The sequence below is a fragment of the Rhea pennata genome, chromosome 18 (assembly GCF_028389875.1).
Source record: "Rhea pennata isolate bPtePen1 chromosome 18, bPtePen1.pri, whole genome shotgun sequence".
Classification (NCBI taxonomy): domain Eukaryota; kingdom Metazoa; phylum Chordata; class Aves; order Rheiformes; family Rheidae; genus Rhea; species Rhea pennata.
The window spans coordinates 13353417-13375579 of NC_084680.1; the positions used below are offsets into that span (position 1 = coordinate 13353417).

At 38.0% G+C, this 22163-nt stretch overlaps 1 protein-coding gene across 8 annotated transcripts in view; it reads right to left on the reverse strand.

Annotated features, from left to right (window-relative positions):
• DENND1A (DENN domain containing 1A) overlaps window positions 1-22163 on the reverse strand; it is a 220941-nt gene that overhangs the window by 39099 nt on the left and 159679 nt on the right. For 7 of the 8 annotated variants that reach the window (XM_062590924.1, XM_062590923.1, XM_062590922.1 and 4 more), the window contains 5 exons: window positions 9502-9603; window positions 8840-8927; window positions 8201-8241; window positions 6280-6351; window positions 5159-5215 (listed from right to left, as the gene is read on the reverse strand). The exons of the other annotated variant lie outside the window; for it this stretch is intronic. In XM_062590924.1, coding sequence (XP_062446908.1) covers window positions 5159-5215; window positions 6280-6351; window positions 8201-8241; window positions 8840-8927; window positions 9502-9603 — 360 coding nt within the window. The remainder of the gene's footprint in view (window positions 1-5158; window positions 5216-6279; window positions 6352-8200; window positions 8242-8839; window positions 8928-9501; window positions 9604-22163) is intronic. 8 annotated transcript variants of the gene reach the window in all.

The following is a 22163-nucleotide window of genomic DNA, read 5'->3' on the forward strand; positions in this document are numbered from 1 at the left end:
TTAGGTCAAATGAAACAAAAAGCTGGACGGACTTTCTAAGGGGCTTTGTCTGCTCCACACAGAGGCTGAGAGACCTTTTAGATCCAGCTGGCAGAGCAATGGTTCACCGACATGGACATAAGGAGCGCCGGGAAGTTAACAACTTTGGAAAGGCAAACTAGAGAGAAAAACTTTTTCCTTCCCCCCCATCAACTGCACAATGCTACCTTCTCTTTAAAAAATACAACAAAGTACACTGGATTAGTAACAAAGAAGCATAAAACCAACTCAACCATAAGAAACATAAGTTTCCCTAAAACTCACAGTATGTCAGCTCTAACCCAGCAACAGCCTGGCAAGGGAACCACGCAGCTTTGCAATCACAGAACCTCTGGAGGCAACATACACTGCTTTGAAATGCAACAAATGAATAGAAACTTCATTTTCCTACTTCTAGACAAGTATGGCCAGGTGAAATGGGTTCTAAGCTTCAGATCTGTTCTGTGCACGCCAAAAGGGTGACCGGCCCAGCCAAAGCAGCTTGATGTGCACTGAGGGGTGGACAGCCCCAGCCCTTCTGAGCTCTCGGAGGTCCACCTGGAGCTGTGGTTCCAAGCAAGGCACTAGATTAACTGGGAATCAACACACTGCAAGGCATCTTCATTTCCAGAGAAACAGATGCAAAAGTTTGGAGATCAAGGGAATGGGAAAGGGAAGAGATAAAGAATGCAGACGGAACAAGTCATTATGCCAGAAAAAGCTGAGCTTTTTAATGGCCATTCCAAATTCTTGCAGCTTTTGCTGCTGCAGATTTGCTTCTCAGATGATATTAACTGCATACAGAAGACAACAGGTTCCTAAAGCATACTTCTGCTGTGTTTGGGATACAGATTTCCAAAGAAACTGCTGTAGATTTCAGGGGAAATGATATATTTTTTTCTTTTATTTAATAAAATATTAACTGATTTGATATTTTTTTCAAAATCCCAAAGAGGCAGACAAATCTACAGCACTGTTTCAGTAATCAGAGCAAAATTAGCTTCACAGAAGTCACAGTTTTCTATTTTCATTCTTCAGTTTTCTATCTTCAATGAAAACATGTTTGAGCCTAATAAACAGAGAAATTTGACTTTAAATACACAAAATTGGGATTCTAAGTAACTTAAATATGACTAAATATCAAAGTGTTTGGCACTTCTATAATTAGAAAGCAGACAACAGTCCTTCGAAGCACCTTGTGATGGACCTTGAGTCCACCATCAGCCCGGCACGCGGCGACGCAGCAGCCGGCGCCAGGTCGGCCGTGCGAGACAGCCTCTCGCTCGAGCTCTGAAACACAAACGCGGCAGGACACCGATCCTGCACTTCGGCTTTGGAAGCTATCCTGGCCAGCAAAAGGTCTGCAGAGACGAGCAGTTCTTCAGCTGGAGAGCTAGGCACGACCTGCAGAGCCCGGCGGGCACAGCAGCAGCGGTCCGGGCGCGGGAAGCAGCCGCCCCGCGCCCGCCGCGCGAGCCCGCAGCGACGGCGGCGGCAGGGTCGGCCGTCTCCCCGCTCGCCGGCGCAGCGCTGCGCCAGGGGGACCAGCCTGGCCGAGGCTAGCGAGCCGATCTGCAACACGTCCCACAGTCTAGGTACATCCGTCGGTCTGACTTTCCAGACCGTACAGGGCTCCAGGAAGGGACGTGGTGCAAGGCGCTCCAGCTGTAACTCGACTGAGACAGGACCTGGAACACCAAGAAATCAGGAGTCCCCCGTCCCTCCCCCAAAACAGGGGGGAAAAAATCTCCGGAAAAGTAGAAACTTACCAGTGTTTCAGTGACCTTCTAATGAAAATAAAGTGTAATTTAAGAATATTATTAAAAATATCCCACACCTTTTGCTTGAGGGAAAAAAAGTATTTTATTGATTGGTGGAAAAAAAGAATGACAACTATCTATCACACTCCATAATTTATATAAACAGTGCTTCCCCTAATGACTGTCCCTTCAGGGGAAGTCTTTGCTAAACTGAGTTATGAATTTACTATCCCAATGCATTGTGATGGAAAGGAGAACACTTATTTATCTATTATTTTAAAGAAGGAGATCCTAAAATTTTAAGGAATGAGTAAAAATATATTTACAAATTAAAGTTAACCATGTAAATTGAATAAGGTTTTCTTCTGCTGAAATAAGCATTATTAATTTTTCTAGGGACACTATATAACGGACTACAGAAGCCCAAGAAAAACATGTCAGAATATCTAGAGGCATTCTTTTAGTTATTTTATAAACCTCTAAATGAGATGAAGTTTCCAGAACCTCTAAATGAGATGTTTCCAGCCATACTAATAATAAAGCTCTAACAGCCCACTGATAATGGACATTAACTAGAGCCATACAGGGATCTAGTAAGTAAAATAATTTTGAATACATTAATGCCAAGTGCCCAACCATTTATAAATTGTCTTATCCAGCAGCTGTCAGTAAGTAACATTCTCCTTACTGAAAGTTGAGGATGGTACCATTCACATTCTTCCTTCTTCCTAAATCTATGCAGTTAAGCTTCAAAGGAGGCCAATAACAGAGTGACTTGACCACCATGCTCCATTTGTGAAATGGAAAAAGCTGCCTTTACAGGAAAAAAGAAAAAAAAGAAAAAAGAAAAAATGAAAAGAAAAAGGTACTGCAGCAGATATAAAATAAAGCTACCATGCTGTATCTATTAACAATTATTTGCTATCACTCATAAGGATTCTCTGAAAACTATTTCTGTTGCTTTGAAATACTGTACCACAAATGAACAAGGGATGGAAATAGAGCCCCATTCAATCTCTACTATCATATTAAAGAAGGACCTTACACACACCACTGTGACCTCTCAACAGGTCAATCCTGCATTTCCCATTTGCAATTCAAACCCAAGACTGGAGCAGACCAAGGGCAAAATGGGCTCTTGATTATATTTAAGAGGTCATCATTGCTATGCAGAGTTGTAGGAAGCAGACCTCTAGCTTTATTGCATTTTTAAATTCTATCTTGTACAGAAGCTGCTCATATTTGGCAGCGAGAACTGGAAAAAGGGATGTTTATATTTGACTCTTCCTTATCAATGGCCTGCATGCTTTTTGATCAATAACAGAAAATGGTATTCTAAATTGCAGTGGATAGTAAGTTCAATTTAAAAACAATTTTAAGCTACATTTAGAACATGGAAGAGTTCTAAATTTGACAAAGTTAGGTATTTAATTATGCCAGAATTTGGAAAGCAAAACAACTATATATTGCAAGAATATACCTGAAAAAGACAATGTTATCAGATCCAAATTAATGAGAATGCACTAACGGACTTATCAACACAGCACTACAGACATTTAGATTGAACATAATGTTTGAGGGTTGCCAAACATTTTTTCTTATTTTTATCACCTTAAATAGAGCAATAGCTCTTTTCAGAGTTATCTTGTAGTGGTGCATTCAAAAAAGAGAAAAGAATGGAGGAGAAAAAAGTCGTATTTGCTGAAGGGAGGAGAGGTAGAACAGTGTGGGTCAATTATTTATAAAAGTCTTAAACTCTTGTGAAAGCACATGTTCAACGATCTTACTTGCAGGAATGCTAAATAATAAGGAAGGTGAAACAAAAGTTGTCCATTCATTTGTAAATATGTATTTTAAAAAGAACAGTTGGTGCTTGAAGGACTAAGGAGACAACAGCAATAAAACAAACAATGAATGAACGAATGAATCAATGAGTTGAGAAGCTTCTTAATAGTTTCTATAAAAATTTCAGAGAATAGCTTATAATTATATTAGTATTTAAAATACAGGAAAACAATTTGGTCATTTTATACAATACCAACTACTTTAGATGCACATGAGAAGCTCACCCATACTTTCATTATTTATGAGGATTATATCCAGAAATAAAACACATGGAATGACAGAAAAAAAAATTTGTGTACAAGACCAGCGTTTCATGTTTCTGTCCAGTATTTTCACATTATATCTTAAGTGGCCACATAGAAAGTAATAAATGCAATAAAATGAAGTAGAATGAAAATAATCTGAATCATCTTTACCTTTCCCAACAATCTTTAACAATTCGCAGAAAGCTGTAGTTAGAGGGCTAACAACATTTGGACTGCACACAGTTTATTTCAGAGAGTTATAACCTGGATTTAGAATAATCCTTTTGTATTAAAATTCTGTTGGTATGGTTAGGCAGATTTCTGTTCGTGTCAAAGGAATATATTTACACGTTACCTTAAGATGATGATGTAGAAATTCACAGGGGGGAAAAAAATATATTGAGCTATCACACTTAAAAAAAAAAAAAAAAAAAAAAAAACAAAAACAAAAAAACCCCAAAAAACCCAGTTAATATGAAATAAACTGAAACAAAAATCTGAATGAGAGCTTCACAGTTATATTAACAAATTAGCTACTACGTATTCCCAGTAGATTCTTAATAGCTCTGATTCACAGAATAAATAGAGTACCTGAAATAAAGCTAAAGGCAGAATTAACCATTCCTCCATATAGTATGTATCAATATGACCATGTTTCTGGCTTAAAACAAGCAATTAATATTGGATAACACACTCTCTGAACACAGTTCAGCATTCTCAGAATCTTACTATTTACAAACAAAACAGATTCACAGAACAACTAACAGTCTTGAGTATGTTTTGCTGCAAAATTAAAATTTAAAATGAAAACCAAATCTGATATAATTTCTTTGTGCCTAAACTTTATAGTTGACACTCATGAAATGTGTAAATCATCTGCCGAATGACAGACAGCGTACTATTTTCCCTGAGACATTACTGTAGAAATAACAGTCATTTGCCATCTGGAAGAAGTTCACTGCCATGACTGTAGGCAGGATCTCCCAGTTCACGTACAGCCCCCATCCACGCGGCCCCAGCACAATGGAAACGCGAGGGACCTCTCTCAGAAGAGCGCTCAATTTTCTGGCTTTTGTGGATTTAAGTCAGAGCCCTACTGTATCTGAAGAGTTTTTTTTTTTTGTCTGTGAATATTTATAACAGTGTGAAAAATCCAGGACAGCTGGTAATGCATTTTGAAGTGTGCTAACAACACTGTATCAAACAGCTTCCTATTGATCACATAATGCTTTTTGTGGCTAAGTATTTCATACATGGTGCTTATATATTTTGAATAAAAACTTCAAGTACCTTTTGCTTCAAGCGGTTTTTCACTTCTTTTATTCCCATTTTTGCATGATCTTTTGCCTGCATGAAAAATTAATTTAAGTTAAAACCTCTTTTATTTCCAGCAGTGATTGTGCTTGATTTCAGTGCATCAAGACTCACCTTCTCTAGTTACTAAAAAAGGCAAGAAAAACAAGAAACAAGAGACCAAAAACAGATATTAAAACAAATAAAAAACCTGAAAAAAAACCCAAATCATTTGGTGCAGCAGAAATCTTGTTTTCTGTGTTTTGAGGGCAGGGATATCTTTTGTCTTTTCCCCTTCAGACCCTCATCTTACCCTCTATGCATTTACCTTTGCTGTGAGCTAGTAATCAATAGTGATAGCAAACCTTCAAACTCCCTCCTTGCAATACTATAGATGCCAGTTCTGCTTAGCAGAGCTAACCTAACCCTACTCATCTCTCACGCTGGAGGAAGGCAGGAGGAAAAATGTGAGCACTCATCTCACCGCCTGTTGTAGCACTATTTTCTGTGAATTAGCTTATAAGAAATCCTCACTTATTTCTCTGTTGTTTTATCTTGCACACTGAAATTGTATGATAATACAGTAATATACTACCTGCTTTTTAACAGAACTGAAAACATTTTCATTTAAAAAACAACTCAGTAAGCTGGGTTCTAAATAAGCAGGTATAAAAAGAGTGTAAGAAAAATTAACATTGACATTTAAAAAAAGATGGAACAATCTGGAAAATGAGAGGATTCCCTTATTTCAAGGAGCCTGCAAGCACAGAAACCTCGGCTAACGATGGATTTCCAGCAGGGTAATGATGAGGTGGTAGAGATGCTTAGTAAAGAATAGAGGCACAATTTCCCAGAAGTAGTTCTGTTTAATAAATAGGATGTATATTTTCCAAAAAAATCGCAGGTTCTCCTTTCCCTTTGCATTTCAATTGTGTTTAAATATTTCAAAATTAACTTTTTCCATTTCAATTAAGTTTGAAATTTAGAAGAATGCATATTTTAAAGTACTATTGCGAGTCCAATGAAAATGAACTTAAGTCCTGAGTTTCACTTGAAAGATTAAAACAGAACTGTAATTAGACTCTTCTCTCACTAGTAAGCCAGTACTTGATACTTACAAATTTATAGACGGTCTTCATAGCAGGGTTAGCCTTGGTCTTTACTGTATTTAGAATGGCTCCACTTCCTTTCTATAATTATGATAACAATGGAATAAAATTTATTAAAGTTCTTTAAATCAAAAAGCAATCCAAAAGTCACTGTTTTTAAACAACTTAAATTAACAAAGAATTAACTACGCTTATTAGGAGATCTGAATACTAAAATGGTAAATCAAAAAAAAAATTCTAAGCAAAACTATATTTAATCCCTCTCATTGTTCTTCCACACAAACCCCAATTCTGTTCAATACAGCAGTTTTCAAAAAGAAAAATATCAGTTTCCAGTATGAAGTTCTCCAATATGAAGATTCCTTGTCTTACAGGCCTCTCACAGAAACAGTATTCTATGGCTGTTCCACTCAGCCTCAAGGGTGTCCTGCATGTGGCATTAAAATCTAAATATTTTTAAGTATTGTATTAAATAATCAAATCTAGAGCAGAAAATCCAGTTCCAGGAAAGCCTGTACACTCACTCTGAAGATCTAAGATCCTACTTGTAAACATACTTCCCTTTTCATGATTGCACAATACTATTATGAAAATCACGCTCGCTTTTTAAGGCCCAAATACTAGATTAAGGGAAAATAGAGGAAAAATGAAATAACTACAATCATAAACATAATTCTGGAAAAGTTGAATTTCATGTGGCAAACATAAAAGTCATAATACAGTAATATGTCAGATAGAACAGCTTGTTATTCTAGTTGGTGTTGCATATATCTTCTATACACCATTGACTATTCCTGCATAGTACCTTATATCATAAATAAAGGAGATAGGTAAAATCCACAGAACGAAATCTTAAATAGTAATATTTTATTTCAGTACAAAATTATATTTCTAGATATACCATAATTAGATACAAGCAAATTTAAGATCTACTACTTGTTACTACTTGTTAATCTTAAACAAAAATTATAAACTGCTGAGTGTAATTACATAGATTTTTACACTCACTCTAATCACCTTTCCTCTCATTTTAAAACTGCTTGGCATTCTACATGTATGTATGTGTGTGTGTGTGTGTATATATGTATATTCTATATATTTAAATATACATATACACATATAAATATACACACGTGTGTTTATGTGGGTATTCATCTATCTCTGCAGGGCAGATTTTTTTGCATTACTGTTATAAAGTATGTTTAATTCAAAACTATCAGGATAATATTGAGCCCAACCTCTTCCGTAAGGGAAATCTGTTTATAAGGAGGATGAAAGGCAAATGCAATGCTGCAGACGATAATTCTGTCAGAAAACAACAAAATCTTTCCCAGCGTTTCATAGCCATCAACCAGAATTATTTTACTTTGATACATCACAATATATTCTATGCATCAAAAGATACTTACAAAATCAGATGGCAATTATCAACTACAGTACTGTTTTGTTCTCTTAAGGTATTTAAATTTTTAGCTTACACAACTAGAGTACTAAACTAAATAGACAGAAAAATCATTCCAAACAGTGCTGTCCCCCATTCAGCACTTCACACCAGTTAGCTTTATAAAGACTTTTTTTGTTGTGGCTTGGATTCCCATTAGGTTATTATTAAGCAAAGAAAAAACATCTTATTTTCCAAAACGACAATAATCTATTTCTAGATGTCTCCAAGACATAAAAAGTAGGATTCAAATACATGAGAAATAGTCCAAATATTCCTATAGTAATTTTTTCAGTATTTTTCCTTCTATTTTTTACTTCATCTAAAGAGTGCATTAATTTCTTACAACTAAATTCAACTTGTCCACAGCTAAACACTGTATGAAACAGGCTAGTCTCGTTCATGAGGACACAGGTTAACAGCAATACAAAACTGTTCAATGGGCCAGTGAGAACTTGAATGTTTGTTGGAAAAATACTGTGCTCTTACCCTTACTGTAGAGAGCCACTGGTGGTACAATTTGTCACTACCTGGAGAGAATTAAAAACAAACAAACAAACAAACAAACCCCCAAAACTGCAACTCTGTACCAAACAGAAAACAAGCTAGAAAAGTGAAGCATTAGCACTTAGTGATTCTAGTAACAGGAATACTACAGAAACAGAACAGGACTTTCCATTAATGGAAACAAAATAACCAAAAATAGTCCAGATATCTAAAATTTGTCTTCCACTTGCTAATAGGATTTCAAGTCTCCCTGAGTTCTTTTTCACACATTTGAGAATATTGAGATTTTTTTTTAAGCTTGCTAAAAGAAATTGTCAGATGGTTCTGGGTAAAGCCAAGTTTTTTTTCAATATCCTGCATTGCAAGAGCTCTTTTAGTAGTACTTTAGCCAAGCAGTAAAGCTGAGGTTTTGTAAAGGCCAAATAGACATTATTCAGACTACAATACTTTATTCAAAGTTCTTTAAAAAGGAAAGAATAGAAATTTAAGACACTTCAAGTCACAGGGATCATTGCTGCCTCACTTACTTAGATGAGCGATTACAGTGATCCATCAAATCAGGTCCCAGAGAGTGGGTCAGGGACAGTCTCTGAAATTACTTAAGAATACTGTATTTCTTACCAGCATATTCTCCCATATTTATCTCTTCTTCAAAAACATCACTGAAGCCCTCTCCAGAGTTAAGGAGATCCAGGCGGCCATCAATGAACTACAATATCAGTGTTAAAAGAAAATGCAAACATGTCAACCACCCCATCCTTCGGCTTTTCAAAATATTTTACTCTGCATTTGCTAAAATCAGCACACTGTTCTTAGTAGGAAAGGACTCTAAAATGAAAATACAACAAAAACACTAGCAAAACGTTTACCAGCACAAAAACATATGCTTCTTCATTAAAAAAGAAAGCGGGCATGTGTTTGTAAATATATATATATATATATGCTTTCAGCATGCATGAAGTAGTAACATCGTGTTGAACAGCAGTATGTTTTCTGGAAACAGTTTGCAGCAAATATATTGGGTCTGACCGTGTTTCGAACAAAAACAACGACTTTCATTGAAGAGTTTTGGGGGGCACGAGAGGGAATAAGGGCCAGGGGTCCCCCCACCTCTCGGGGCACCAGGAGCCGTATCCCCAGAACCAGAGCCCAGCCGCAAGCGGCCACGAGGCTGCTGCTGACCGCGTGAACGGCGCTCGGTGCGGGCGAGCTGGCCGAGGAACACGGCGAGAGCCCCCGGGGCCCGGCAAGGGACCCGCGCGCCAGCCCTGCCTCGCCGGTACCTGCTTGAAGAGCTGCAGCTGGATGGCGTTCTGCAGGAACTGCCTCATGACGGCAGAGCGATGGGACACGAACGTCTCCTCGCAGAAGGTGATCGGCTCACCCTGTAGGGGCCAGAGCAGGACATGCTGAAAACGCTTCATTTGAAGAAGCAGGTCTCCAATTTACGTACTTACCTTCCAAAATAAATCTATAGATAGATAAGTAAATAAAGCAGACATTATATAAAAGTTACCTGTAGAGTTTTTCTTCAGGTTAGCACATGAGAAGGGACAGAGTTGCTTTTAATCATGATACTTAGAAACAAGTTGGAAACTGGGGGAAATTACATATCACCAAGATATAGCGCATTTGCTTTCTGTACATTTCGCTAATATTAGTGAGGGAGCTTTCATTGTCCAGAAAGGTAATTTTACTTAATGTCCGCAAAATATGACACAGTCATCTGCATTTTGTGCAGTCAGCTCCCCATCTACTGCAGCAGACCCACAGGGTTAACCTGCGTGCACAAGTCAGTAATTTCTACTGTGTTCTGGCCACAGTTCAGAAAGATTAGACTTTCATACAGTGAATTGAGTGAGCTTGTCGGCAAAAGACAGAGATTGTTTTGCAGCTCTACTTTTATCTTATTTTAATGAGTTATGTTAATGCTGAAGACTGCTGTGCATCTGCCGTAAGGGCACAAATTTCTTCCACACTTGAATCTACAAATACTCAGAAAAGCAAGTAAATTGAAAACAATAAAGTAAAATTATGATAAAATTATACTGATATATAAATAATATGGATGAGTTTTTTTGTACTCCTATTAAAATATATTTGGACTTTTCCTCTCCTAAGAGTTTAGAATCCATGTTAGATAGAAAAGAGTCCTAAAGAACTAACTAGAAGTGTGATATGATATCAATTCTGCCTTTTAGATTAAAAATTTGATTTACTGCTGGCTGTCTAACGAAGAGATGATAGGATCACTAAAAAGACTGTGCTTTGAAAAAATATACCACAGCTTACTTGAGCATGTTTTTTCCCCAGGAATTTATGGTGAAAACTGCTTCCACCACGTTTCCACAGACAGACGTCTAACACCTAACACACAGTAAAGGGACACTAAATCTTTTAAACTGTGCTGGACAAAGTGTGATGACATCTACATTTGTGACAACGCACAGCTCTCCACCCTTCTTCCTGCGCCCAGGAGCCACTGCTCACTCATTGCCGTGTTTCCTGGCACTAGCCAAAGCTCACGAGCCTGGCGCCAGCCCCTCGCTGCTGATGCCCATAATGGACCCGACTGCTGCAACCAAACGGAACAAGCACTTATACCAGCTTGTCGTTCAGTTTATGAGGAAACTGAAGGATCTGTCTATCTTCAAATAATCAGAGCACAATTAGAAAATTTCTCTTGATCCTGGTGAACTGGACAACCAGAATCACCAAGGCACTGTATCATGTTCCTCCCTTTTAACCCAGCAGTCAACAAACGCCAGAGGTCAGGGCCTGCCCTTAACAGGAGGAAAACACCAAGTGCAACGGCTCTAAGAGTACGACCCTGGAGAGGCTCCCTTCCAAAGGGCGAGGGAGTCGCTTTTCGGACAGTCTCTTTCATCTTTTCCTCAGGTCAATCTCGCTGATTTTGGAGAACAAAGTAGGTTTCCTAACTAACACCGGATTATAATTCCAGGATAATTAATGTAATTTTAAACAGTAATAATCTGTCAGCGATTGACTCTAGCAAGTCTGGAGGACAATACAATCAATATAATGTTTACGGGCAAGAAACATGATATTTCTGCGGTGTGCTCTCACCAGAGTAGAGTACAGTAAGACATCTCTTTTCAAAACAACCAAAGTAAAAATGTTTGGAAAGGAGGTCTGCCTGGTAGGCATGCAAGATGATGGTGACAGTTTCCACAACATACACTGACTACTGTCCTGACAAAGGCTCTGTCTCAACAGTCAGGGCACATAGTGTCTGAAAGGTTTTAATATATCTGAATGATTAACAACTGATCCAATACTCATGTTGGTAGACGGGAAAGAGGGACAGAACCGGACTGCTGCATGAGCTGGAAGCATCAAAAGACGACTTCGAGCAGGGGTTAATTTGGCAAGTAGCAAAACCCATTCATTGATTTTGAGATGGGACCGACAATTTGGACTAATATAAACTCCTCATGCAAGAACTTTATACATTATATTCAACTACTAGCATCCCACTTGAGATTTGTTTAAACTCTCTCTCAGGTGCCAGGAAGTAAAAAGTTCAGCACACTGGAGAACACTGAATTAGTAACAGAAGAAAAGCTTAGGAAATTGCAAATCCACTTGTTACTACAGAATCTGTATCTGCAGATATTTTCCAAATGCACCCAGACAACAGAATGATAAACAACAGGATTTAAAGTCTATTCGACCCGTGTGAAAAAGACTTTCCCATCAAATTCAGCTTTCACAGCGTGATAAAGGCTGTCTGAAAAATATTTGCGGCTGGCACAGATACAACATGTAGTGTGAAAAGAACAGAGTAATCCATGAAGGAAAGTGTGGATTTAGTATACGACCAGAGAAAAAGTTCACTAGAGGTTCAGGTTTCATTTAATCCTCACTTGCAAAATATTTTAAAAGAGAACAAGAAACCCTTCGTATAATCCATGCGATTCTAAAATCTCTCCTGTGGCCACAGACAGGAGCATTTGGAAAGAGCGGTGCTCTGCTAAGCACAACCCCACTGTGCTCCACTGCACAGCCAGCGCAGTGACACCAGCTTCTCCCCGTGCACCCGACTCACGCACCAGTCCTATCAACGCACATACGGCAGCCAGCGGAGCCCGGCATTATTACAGTGTTAACACACTTTCTCCCTCAAAGTACTAATGATTGAGTTTGTTCATTAGGTTGATTAGACCTTTTGACTTGTTAAGAGCCAATTCAGGCTCAACTGCTGCTGGATGGAAAGAAAAACTTTAATCATCAAGGTCAAGCGTGAGCTTTCCAGCTTAGAATGCATTAGTAGCTTCTATCCTCCATGACCTCCAGGAGGGTGAACACACTGTTTCTTAACCCCATCCACAGCTTCATTACAAAAAGACAAGAAGGACTATAAGACCATTTTCTTGACAGATTTAGTTAAGTGTAAATTATAAAGCTAATCAGCTCTGCTTTTACTGACAGATGACTCTGTACAAGAAAAGACATGCTAAGAACTGCAGATATTTTGAAAAACGGTCACGTGTGAAACAATTATAATGACTCCTAATAAACTCATCAACTCCTAAACTTTCTGTTTCCAACAGTTAGAATTTATACCTAGATTCATCAACAACTTAAACATCCATTATTGTCCTCACCAACTATAATGAAGGCTAAGAGATGGCATTGCAAATGCTCTAAACGTGTGCACCCTCTGATCTTTTGAGGAATCTGATTTGATTTGTAATATTGTGTAATACACATATATTTCAGATTTGGACCCCAAAATTGTTTTATAAATACAAAAACACATTTCTTTGAAATTTAGTTTGTAATCTTAAAACAGGAGAGGAAACTTTAAAATGTAAAACTAGGACTTAAGACTCCCAGATGCATTGAAAAAATAGGTGCCTTTCCTTTATGGCTTTGCAAATCTCTCTTTATATGAATATTTCATATTCATATGGCATAAGAAGGTCATCAGGGCAGTGCTGCCGTCTCATGACCCCTTAAAAAGTGGAAAAGTTTCAGCCCACATCTGATCTGCTGTCGGCCAATTTAAACTGGAATTCCATTACTTTCTAAAATAATATTTAATACCCATCTAAAGTAGCAAGTGAGAAAGGAAAGAAGAGTCTAGGATTTATTTCATACTGTTACAGAGTTTCATGAAACCTACCCTTATATCTTAAAAAGCCACAGAGCACAGTGACAATAATGCCTTATTGTAATTAGCAATGCTGTACAAAAATTCTATGATGTTCCCTCATCTTCCTGGGAAATCAATTTTCCTCAGCAAAAAAAATCCTTTCTTTTGAAAGAATCTACAGGAACTTCTGCAGACAGCTATTGTCAGGGAAAGAAGCTGCATTTGCCTGACTGAGCAAACCAGGGCAGCGGCCAGCTAGCTGGTTACAGCAACAACTTCCACAGTGAATATGAAGGACTACGGGGTCAGAAAGCATGGGGGACAGAAGCAGAGAAGATGGCACAGGTGAAAGGAGGTCTTGGAGGATGGGAGAAGGGCAAACAGTATTGATACTTCTGGAAAGACCCACAAGTGCTAAGATAACTCATGGAAGTCCAAATACTTCCACTATTGCAAGAGAGGAAACGTGTAAGTTAGTAGGTTAGTAGGGCATTAAAGCCATCACGTGGCTGCTGTAAAAAAAACAATAAAATAACGAAGACGGGGTTTGAATTAGGTCAGCAGTGAGAGTCTGCCGCACAAGTAAAGATTTCACAGAACCTGATTCCAGAGTTTAAAAAACAAAACAAAACAAAACAAAACAAAACAAAAAACCCACCACCAAAAAGGAACCCCTGAAGACTGTTTAGACAATCCTAAAAGTTTTGCCATGGAAGAGTAGGTAATTGTGCCTGCATTATCATGGTCAGCATGTGGTGGAGGGTAATGAATTTTGTGCTGCTGTATGCATGCCTTTAAACCATGTAGGTGCTCTTTCAAATTCTCTTTAATAAACACACAAGCCATTAGAGCTGCTCTGAAAACTAGTCATGAAATGAAAAAATGTGGGTGGAATTTAAAGGCACAGAACAGGATGACAATCTGACCGTCTAAAAGCTGCAGATCTAGTGTCAGTATACAATGCAGCAAAACCCCAAATATAGAGCAAGAACAATGACATGTAAGAGGTCCATATATCACTGTTCTATTACTACCTAGATGTTGTAAATAACTGTGGCCTTTACAAAAATTGATTACGTTGCAAAGTGCAAAGTAAAGCTTGTACTGATATCCTAGGAATCATCACCCTTAATTCCATCCAGAATTCTAATGAAACTAAAATATGAGAATGAGTTTAATTATCTGGATATATATGCCAACCTCAGATACAACAGCAACCAAAGGCGAACAATTCCTTTGCAGACCTTTCCAGAACTGTGATTACAATGTCAAGGAAAGATTAGCTCATCACAGCTGAAGAAGGATGATCAGTCAGCCAGCAGGATTTCATAAAGAAAATCTGAAATTGGTGGTAGACACTCGATAGACCATTGGCTCATTCAGCTTGCATTTGGAATGACAAATAATCTCCCCGTAACTGGTATGTAAACTCAGCACAAGAGAGCTCTTTGCATCCACCTCAGTCATAATGGAATCAAGAAAGCATAGATCAAATACTCTGTATTAAGCAAATGATAGCATGGTTTTATTAGCATTTCAAGATGCTGCTCAGGAACAAAGAAATCATATGCTAAGAGATTTGACCACACTTCTTGTAAAGCAAACTAACTGTTCAAAGAGAGACCACTTTGCCAGTTCTGATGAATTAGGACAGCTAGCAGAAACTACACAAATTATTTCAATGCAAAAGGCGTAATCTTGAAAAGTATTTTAAACATATATATTTACCAGCGCAGACTGGCAATATATCAATGTACTGCCCTATCACTTACGGTCTTTTATGAAAATATGTCTATTATCACTCCAAATTAGGATTTTTTATCATGCTCCTCATTAGAGTATTTAACCATTAGTAGAGCTATTCAGATGTTAAAAGATTCTTTTTATAAGATTTATAACTGTCATTCTTATGCATGTGATCTGATAACTCCTGTAATAATCAGTAATATCCTCACTAAAGGGCAAACAAAAGGGAAAACAATGTCATTCATTACTGACACCAATCATAACGCTTAATGACATAAAAACACCCTCTTTAAAACGTGACATGTCAAAACTTGGCTTGTACCTATGCAGCAGATCCTGACTATAAGCATGTATGACAAGCTGCATTTAGCTACATGAGCATTACCATTACAAGAGTTTGGGAACTTCTGTTAAAATCCTTGCTTCATAGCTAAATCACGTAGGGTCGCAAGACAGACATGTTCTGCAGCACACACAACATAACGAACACGCCTTCCAAAGTTCCTCACTTGGACAGGCAGGAATAAAATCACAGAAGTTTTATTCTGATTATACTACAAAGAAGTAGCACTTGCATCACAGCAACAAAAGAAAAAAAGAAAAACCTTTACAAAAACAGAGGTTAATCTGTTTTAGTGCTTACATGACAAAGAAAAGCATATGCTTTGGAAAAGTGGCAGTAACCTAGTTTTTTCGTGCAGATATTGAAGGTTAATAAATTTCAAGATTTTATCTTGTAAGCATTCTCAAAACTGTCACATAATTCCTTTTGTAAACAGTAACTAGATACCAACTGGAGCGCTAAGTTAGACTGTGGAAAAAAGCAGCACCGTATCAACAAATATATTCTTGACCAAAATGCAAATAAAAGTAAAGAATTCTCAAAAAGGACATATATCTGTTTTCTACAGCTATTGAAGACATCATTATCATTTACCAGCAGGCTGCCAATTAGGATGAAGTGCATTTAAATGCATAATTCAATTTTAAATGTAAAAATACAATACAGAGATATTCAATCTTCACCAAAATCTTGTTTAAAACTGTCATTAGAAGCCTGCGGCCAAAAGCGTTTCTTTCATGCCTTTAATAATATGGTGTATTATTAAGCTGTGCTCAATTCTACAGACATAAAAAATGTCTAAAGATCAAAAATCTGTTTTAGGCATATTAAAATTGCTATGAAACTTTTGTAAAAAGAATATGAAATATAATTTGTTTGCATTAAAACCTTGTAAGAAAACTCATGCAGATGTGATATAACCAGCAGAAGCTCAACAACAACACACCTTTATATATTATTTCAGGCAGTAACAACCAACACCATTAAAGGATCTACCAAAATTTAAACAAAAACAGCTTAAAATCCAAGATGAAACTAATAGGAAAATGAGTAATTGGAAAAAAAAAATTAAGTCATACAGCAGTGTTTTTGCTTTTCCCTTCAGCCCTTTTTAATGTATTAGGTCACTTGGTGTTTTCTTTTTGGGCTAAAGTATGATGACACGCACACATATTTACAAAACCATGAAACTTCTTTAGTGTAATAGAGCAAACTATCTTCCAAAGTGTTTATGTGGCCATTCCAGCCCAGTGCCTACCCCGATTTCTGTATCACCTGTGTCAGCCAGCCATCATTTATACCTAAGCAACTAAGCCGCCTCGCGCCTCTACAGCTCAGGCAACAAACCGGGAAGATAAAGTGCAAGGAAGCAGCAAAAAGCATTTATGTTGCAGGGCGGAGGGGGGAATCACCATCTCACAGATCAAGAATAGAGGCAAGGAAATAATAAGCAACTTGTACATGGTTACAAAAGTCTCTGGCAGAGCCAGGGAAAAGAACCGAAATTTCTTTAATCCCTGTTCAGTACCTTAAATACAAGGCTATTCTTCCCCTTCCTACTTGATATTGTGTCAATGTATGAGTGTAGGTGTTGAAAGACTAACAAAAGAAAAGTAATAGTATGGTATTATGAGCCAAGAAACCTAATCTTTATCAGATACAGCAAATCTCTATGATGCGGCCTGCACCAGGAACTCTCTCTTTGTCCTGAATATGCTTTAAATTACTGGTATAATGTGTACTGTATATTGTTCTGCTCTTATATTTATTCCACAAAAACCCCTGTGGCCTGCATGTGATTTTATCATTAGCTGGTAAGGTAATTTCAGGGCCCAGTTCTGCAATCATTCCATGAGCAATACTCTCATTGAAGCTAGTACGTTCTGCATGCAAAGCAGCTACCAATTCAAATTCCCTATAACAAAAAGGCCTTTTTCTATTTTAACGATTGTGGAACATTAGTGACAATACAAAAAAAGGAGAAAAATTACAGCGTAATTCTTTATGTGAATTATTTTCTTCTATGACAAAATATAAAAGTGTGCTTGAAAATACAATCTTCACAAATTATTTCCCATAGGAGATAAATGACAAGCTTCTTTTTGTTTCATTCATCAAAATTCAAAACAATATACCAAAATATTTTGTTAAAACAAGATAAAAAAGCAATGTCTACAGAAATGATAAATAACTGGCCAAGGCATAGAAATGACCAGTAAGCCCAGAGGTCACAAATGATAATATTTTGCTTTCTTAGACACGTGTAAACAACCGAAATTCATCCAAATCAACGAAGCTTCAAGAAGTCACCAATAAAGTCTAAAATTCAGTCTTCTCCAATCATGCTAAAATGTGTTTGCTTTACATCTAGTTCCAGTAGATACAAAATATACAACTAATTACAAGAAGTTTAGGACGAGCTTCAGATCCAGCTAACAACAACAACAACAAAGTTAAGAGTGAACAGAGCCAAAATCTCTCCATAATCTCCTGTTAGTTCATCCAGGAACTCAGACACCACCACACTCTGCTCGAACATACTCCTCCTAAAAACAAAACCACAAGGTTTCAGAAATGCAGTTCGTCCATAAATGTGAACAAATTATGGGGAAAAACTATCAACTGCTAGAAGAGAAGAACAGCATTTGAACTGAATCTTTAAAATACTACAAGAAAATAATCTGTGATGAAAACCATCTAATGTTAATTTATTTAAGTGCGCAAAGAAAGTAAAGTGTAATTGAATGACAGTATGTTTTTGTGCTTGATGCATATGACTCCTTCGTATGATGGTCCCCAAACCCACACTGACTAGAAAGGCTGTTCTCTAAGGGTGAAAATATCTTAATATGCAGCTAATATGTATGCAAAAGGAGAATAAACTGTTGATAACTTCCGTAAAGCAACACGAAGAAGCAGCTTTAGTCATAAGGGAGGACATGAGAACCCCACTCTTTTAGCTCAGAAACAAACAAACAAAAATCTCTGTCAGTAACAGAGAATGGAAAAGAATTTCTTTAAATTTGCACTTCTTTAGGGACTTCTAGTCTCCGATATACATATTAATACACAAACATGTAAGATAACATAATATGCAATGCCACCTCCTCCATATAATACACGTCAATGTAAATGCTATTATTATTATAGCAGAACTCACTGAAGTTTGATTCGTCATCATGTTATGCCAGCCGATACTTCGGCGCAGAAACCTCATCAGAAAGTAGACATGAAAACTCTACAGACTAACTGAGCGTGCGGTGGGGCTGCTATTCCCATGAGAAAAGCACAGCTAGAGGAGAAATCACTTCAGGAAAGGAATCCATCCTTCCCCCCGCGAGGGGCAAAGGCACTGGAAAAATGTTTCTCTCCTTTCTGTTCTAGTCATGTAACAGTCTCTGGGGAAACCTAAGTGGTCAATGATTAATTATATTTATGCACATGTACATATGTTTGCTATGATTATTTATTACACATATGGGATTCTAATTTGGTAACTTACGCCACTGGACTCTTAATGATGCAAAAGCATCCATGCACGGGAACAACCGGAACCCGGGCCCTGCCAGACCAAAGACGCTGCTTCTTACCGACTCCGTAGCGGCTGTCCCAACGGCTCTTGGGAAAGAGCCAACACATCAAGCCTGAAACAGCTCGAGATGCTTCTCCTTACAGGTGGGAAAGAGCATAGTAAAGCATTTCCCTTTTTACATGAAGAATGCCTCATTTTTCTTTCACCATTTATTCACTCTTTGTCAGAAAGAGGCTCAGATTTTACCACATGAGAAGGCGAAAGAGAGAGAGAGAGAGAACACATTAGCATAAATGCAAAAACACTACGCTACCTTCCAATTACTTTTGACAGAGCTCCTTGATCAGTTGCAGCAAATGAAACCCTTTCCCCGTATCTTACGGTTTAAGATCCTGCAGCACTGCAGCATCTCACTTCCTGCAGTTTTTACTCTTTTATTCAAATACAAAAAAAAAAAAAAAAAAAAAGAAAAAAAAAAAAAAAGCCAAGTGAGATATTGTGTGCTGTAAGCATTTATTGCAGGATATGTAGTCTGTCTCAATCCCCCATTTTTTTCCTAAAACATTCATACAAAGAAAGTGGCATCCAGTGTGGGGGAACAAAACCCCAGATTTTTCCTTTCACCACTTCCCCCCGCAGGTTTATTGCTCTTTGCTCAAGCCACGATGAAGGAACAGAAGGGAATTTGCTCTGCATTACGGCAGCCCCGGCGCGCACACACCCCAAAGCAGAGCTCTGTGGCAAGAGTAATTATTTAGTGTTTGGCCACATGACTCCTCCCATCTCCCCTTATACCAGCTACACATTTCTGACATGGAAACCATGCAAAATTTCTGGACTCTTTTGTGAGGGGAAAAAAATGCCATCTAATTAGACCACATGTGCGGAGAAGCATCTGGCTCCGAGCACAGCAGCTTCCGCAGCTCCGCGAGTTGTCGTGGAGACAGCCACATGACCAGCTTCGAGCTGAAACTCTGGGGCAGGAATCCAGATGCACTTCTAACGTATTCTGACAGAGAACAGATGGGCAGCTATTTGCTGGGCCAAAAATGCCAGCTCTGCTCCCCACCAGACCCACATGCCCTCAATGATGATTTTTTCTCTTGTAAAAGTCATTCTCTCTGCCCTGGAGCCTCAGGTTTTCTCACCTAGGAAACAGAACAAAACCTGCCAAGATTTCAATCAGATGACTGTGCAGGATGCAATCTCATTTATGTAAGAGTAATAAAAAGCATAAGCAATTGACAAAACATTATTCAAATATTTGCCTTTTGATGCTTTGTTTTGGCACTTAATACAAACTGCATTCATGGAAAAGTACGTAAGAATTTCTGTGATTCACACAGTGCATGGCTGGTGAGGCCTGATGCTGTGCCAGGTATTTATACAAGGAAACAAAACTTGGTCCACACATTCACAAGCGGAGCTAATTATGATGATTAAGGTGACCTAACACCTCTAAGTAAAGGTCCTGTTTTCAATTTCTTGGTATTCTTTCAACTCTATGAATTGAATTAATGCTTTTATTCCAAATTCCTTTTCTACAACTTCTGATACTTACTCTTTTAATATTTTAGTACAAATTTCCTCAGCATTCTGCTATCCTTTAGGGTAAACAAAGCTGACTAACATGTAACAATCTCACAACTTTGGCTGAGAAGCTCTATCACTGTACAGGCTCTGGGCAAAGGCCCTGAACATGCTTTGCAGGAGGCACCTGACCTGCTAAACAGTTCAGAAGACAAACTGCCCGGGGTGGGGGGGACAAACTCACTAAGAACCACAGTTTGTCATTACAGGCGTCTCCAGACCCTGTAGGCAGTGAGCGTTTTATAGCCCAAGTTTTTTCCCATGACAGCTTCACCTGACTCCTGCAATGATGAGCTAGAATTTGAGAAAGCCAAGAGAATAAGCACGAAGCAGCAGTAAAAGAAAACACTCGCCGCCTGCCCACTTCATCCTTAAGGGCATTGGACACGACTCTGCAGAACTGGTTCTTCTCTCTGCCACGGAGTACCTACATGATGGATGCTACACATGTTCACAGCAGACATTTTCAAGCTGAAAATTCAGGACCATTGACTACTATGAAAAATGTTACTAAATAATCAACCAACTATTTGCACTGAAAACTGTAACTTGGAACTGCTTCTGTTAAAGGTTAGAATCAGTATGGGCTTACGCTGGCTTTTGAGCTATTTTTTAAAAATTATTTTGACTCATTTTGTGTTGTTAAACAAAATAATTATACACTTACAAAAATGTTGTTGCTATATATAAAAAACCTCACACGTAACACATGTATTCAGTGTAAAATCTTTGGGTGCTTAGATTTTACTCTATATAAATACATCCAAACTTACAAACAATTACTAAGATGTTAAAGAGTTAATACTTTGTAGCATGGTCACTGTAAATAAACACAATTTCACCTAAGCAACAACACTGTCAGAGCCACAAGGCTTTGCAGGTGTGGGCAATAATTAAAGGTTTCTGCACATCTACCTGGGTGAGGTATTCTTGCCTCCTATTCCGAGGAGGAAGCCCTCTCTGTGGAGAGCAGAAGAGCTCATTAATGAGGCTAATTAGGTGTAAAGGGGGTAGAGGCTGGCATCAGCTGCAGCTTATAGTAGCTAATCATTAAGCTCTGTAATCTCTACCCCAGAACAGCAGATGATCATGTTCCTAGGTGACTGATGTTGCTAAGAAAATTTCCAACACCTGAGTACCCAACCAAATACTTTTTGGTGAGGCTAAAAACTCCCTTAACCCAGCACATGCCAGACTGCACACTAGGCATCATTTCTTCAATCATATCAATTTTTAAACAAAAAATATCCAAGGAGATCTGAACTTGACCTGAAATCTATGTCTTTCATTTCAGAATTAAAAGAAACAATACCATCAATAAAGATACCATAAAGAAAGCCAGTAAACGATGCTTGGTGGAGCGACACGCAGGAGAAATACAGATAAGAGCAATAACGCTTGAAAAAGAGTGATCACAAATATCTCCTAAAGCTTTGTGAATTCTCCCTGTAATTTCTTTGCATAAAGCAGTGAAGATAGTTACAACACCATAGGGAGGAAAGCCTTGTTAATAAATATGTAAAATACAGATTTCATTGTACTCATCTAATTCAGAATGAGAAAAAGGACATAATTTCCATAGAGAGAGAATACATGAAGTCAGAGCTCAGTCTGA